General features: G+C 42.6%; 1 protein-coding gene across 1 annotated transcript in view; it reads right to left on the bottom strand.

Annotated features, from left to right (window-relative positions):
* Positions 1 to 2,258, bottom strand: part of LOC112160000 (gamma-aminobutyric acid receptor subunit gamma-3) — a 135,851-nt gene extending 133,593 nt beyond the window's left edge. The window contains exons 1-3 of the mRNA XM_024294298.2: positions 2,040 to 2,258; positions 1,530 to 1,877; positions 1,222 to 1,376 (exon numbers count right to left, since the gene is read on the bottom strand). Of these exons, the coding sequence (XP_024150066.1) occupies positions 1,222 to 1,376; positions 1,530 to 1,576 (202 nt within the window). The 5' untranslated portion in view covers positions 1,577 to 1,877; positions 2,040 to 2,258. The remainder of the gene's footprint in view (positions 1 to 1,221; positions 1,377 to 1,529; positions 1,878 to 2,039) is intronic.
* Between the last annotated feature and the right edge of the window lie 502 nt (positions 2,259 to 2,760).

Genomic DNA, 2,760 nt, shown 5'->3' with positions numbered 1-2,760 from the left:
TATGTTATTTTCTAGAATATAGTTTCTGTAGAACGGCAAGAGTTCACTGGTAAGCCTGCCCCTACTTCTTATCATCTTGCTAGCTTACAGCAAGCATCTGATAGTGTTCAGGGGCCTGGGCCAAACGTGGAGGAGGGCCGGATCCGGCCCGTGGGCCATAGTATATAGGGACCCCTGGCTTACAGCCCCTCACTCCCCTAACCTAACATTGGCAGTGCAATTTTTCTAATTTTTTTTTGTCCGATTTGAGATTTGAATAAAGAAATACTCAAAAATACAGTTTTACGCTTAATAATCAGAAAAATGGGAAGAACATGTTAAAAACACAAGTTTCATCTGAGTTGGTCCAAAAAAAAATACTAAGTTGCTTGTTGGGTGGTTAACTATAAAAACTGGGTATGATTTTTCCCAATTTGATTTATTTATAATTTACTAAAGTCATTTATCAAACAAATATGTATTTATGATACAAATTATGCAAAAAAATCAAAACGTGCAACAAAAGAAAAAAGTTCTCATTTATGTGGACGTTTTGTACAAAATCAAAAGTAGCAATCCAAGCAGGTTAACTTTCTTTAGGCAAAATCTTTTCATAATTTTCTCAGCAAACTGTAAGAGTCAACCAAAGTGCCAACAAATGGATTCCACAGCTGAGACTGCCGATTTGAAGTATCATATAATGAGCGTTGCCAGCACAGAAAGTGATTAAAAAGAGAGCGCTGAAGGGGGGAAGTCTGTTTTCTTTTTTTCAGAATAAGATCATGAAAATGGAGCCCCGCCCTGCACTAACTGCCCCTCAAAAAATACCCAGAATGCTCACTGTGCAGACCACCAGTAAAGCTTTTTTTTTTTTTTTGATTAGAGGCCTCACCTTTAGGACGACTTTTGTGCCTTTGGAGAAGCCCAGATCTCTGATTGCACTGCCGGTGACACGGCGGCAATGAAAGTAGGTGCAATCAAGGGGGAGGACTAAAACAGCACAAACACTATAAAAATAAAAGACTCCAAAAATATATAAAATATAGAGACGATGGATTAAAATAGACTAGAAATTCCCTCTTCACATCATTTGGTCTTATATATTTTTAAATATTTCATGATTATGTTGTGAAATCTGCAACTGGTTTATGTCCCTTTCACAATAAGAGAGCTGCATTGATCTTTGATGGTGCCCCCTCCCCAGCCAGCATTTATCTATCTGGGGGGGTTCCTGGTCCTCACCTCCTATGTCTGGCCGCAGAGTCTTGTCGTACTCCCTCAGCAGGTTGTTGAGGATCATAGTGGCGTCCTCCTGGTGCGACCTGGGCGCCAGCATCTGACTGACGGTGGAGTCGTGGAGGTCTTCCTCGTCGTCGCCATATTCCAATAAATCACAACTGAAATTAAAAGGGGGGCGATTACGATAAATAAAATAATCATAATAATTCCAAACTTTCACTTTTTTTGTTAAACATCTTCTAATAAATTAATTTAGCTTAATTTTTTTAATTTTAAAGGTGTTTATTTGGAGGAAAATCAAGTAAACTCACCGAGCACCGAGCGCGAGGAGCAGTGTGACCACTAGCTTGATTGTCATTTTCCCGCGCGCGGACCACCTCAGCTCCACACAGGAAACTTCTGGACAGAGAGCCTGCGCGCGCGCCCTTTGCCGCGTGCGAGCGCCGTTTACAGTAGAGCCATCAATCTGAACTTCCTCATCCGCCCACGCGCCTTCTCCCCGCGCGTCATGTGCGACCCGCACAAACACGGAGCGGTCTGCCTTGCTCCTTCTCTCCTCGTTCCACACACACCAACCCCCCCCTCCCGCGCTCCACGCAGGAGGGCTTCCTCCGGGAGGCTCCCGACGATCAATCAGTGAGGAGTCCGGCGGAGGAGAACTTTGAGGGAGGGGGGAGAAAAAGAGGGGGGAGTGGAATCAGCGGCGCCTCCCTCCGCCTCCAGTCTGTGGGTAACAGGGATGGGGGGGACCCTGGAGTCGGGGGAGCCCCCCTCTCTGACTCACACACCTGAAAGGGGCAATTAGCGGCGCAACTGTTTACCTGGAATCCGCTGTTTGGCTTCAAAGCTTCCGCCCCAAACTTTGATTCTCCGCCGTTTGGATCCGAAGGCTTCTGCGCATGACTGGCGTCCAGCCCCGAAAGTTCAGAATTTAGTTTGATTCGGCGGTTCAGAACTCATCTCACCGAGCGAGTTTAGGAGCTCTGCCGCCCCCTGGTGGTGGAAGAAGGGAACAACCTCAGGCCGAACTTATAATAAATGTAAAATTGATATTTTCCATACAATTCAATGGAAAATTAAGAATTACTGAAAAATTTTTTAAATAAACATTTTTACATAGATTAAGTTAAATATTATTTTATACCAACTTAAGTGTTATTTTTTATTAAAATTATGCTTTTGTGCAACTTTTCAGTTTTTTTCTCCTCTTTTTGGTGATTCTATTCTTAATTAGGTGCTTCTAGAAGACATTTTACATTTAATCTTCAGTTCTTTGCAATAAACATAAAATATCTGTATATATTTAAGAACCTTTAAAGTCAAGTAAAAACTACATAAACTGTGATTTTCCTCTTTATCTGTTTGCCCACTTGGAAAAAATATATTTTTAAAATACATTACTTTTAAAACATGGCAGCAATTTGTGATTAATTTGAATTTATGAATAAAAACCGGTCGGTTTGTGAACATTTGAGCATTCTAGCCAGTGCCGGCTCTGGGTATAGGCGACTAAGGCGACCGCCTAGGGCGCCATCTGGTGGA

Source organism: Oryzias melastigma, linkage group LG2, assembly GCF_002922805.2.
Source record: "Oryzias melastigma strain HK-1 linkage group LG2, ASM292280v2, whole genome shotgun sequence".
In the NCBI taxonomy this organism is placed as follows: domain Eukaryota; kingdom Metazoa; phylum Chordata; class Actinopteri; order Beloniformes; family Adrianichthyidae; genus Oryzias; species Oryzias melastigma.
Note: the sequence above shows the minus strand (reverse complement) of the source record. Positions and strands in the feature narration are given on the sequence as shown.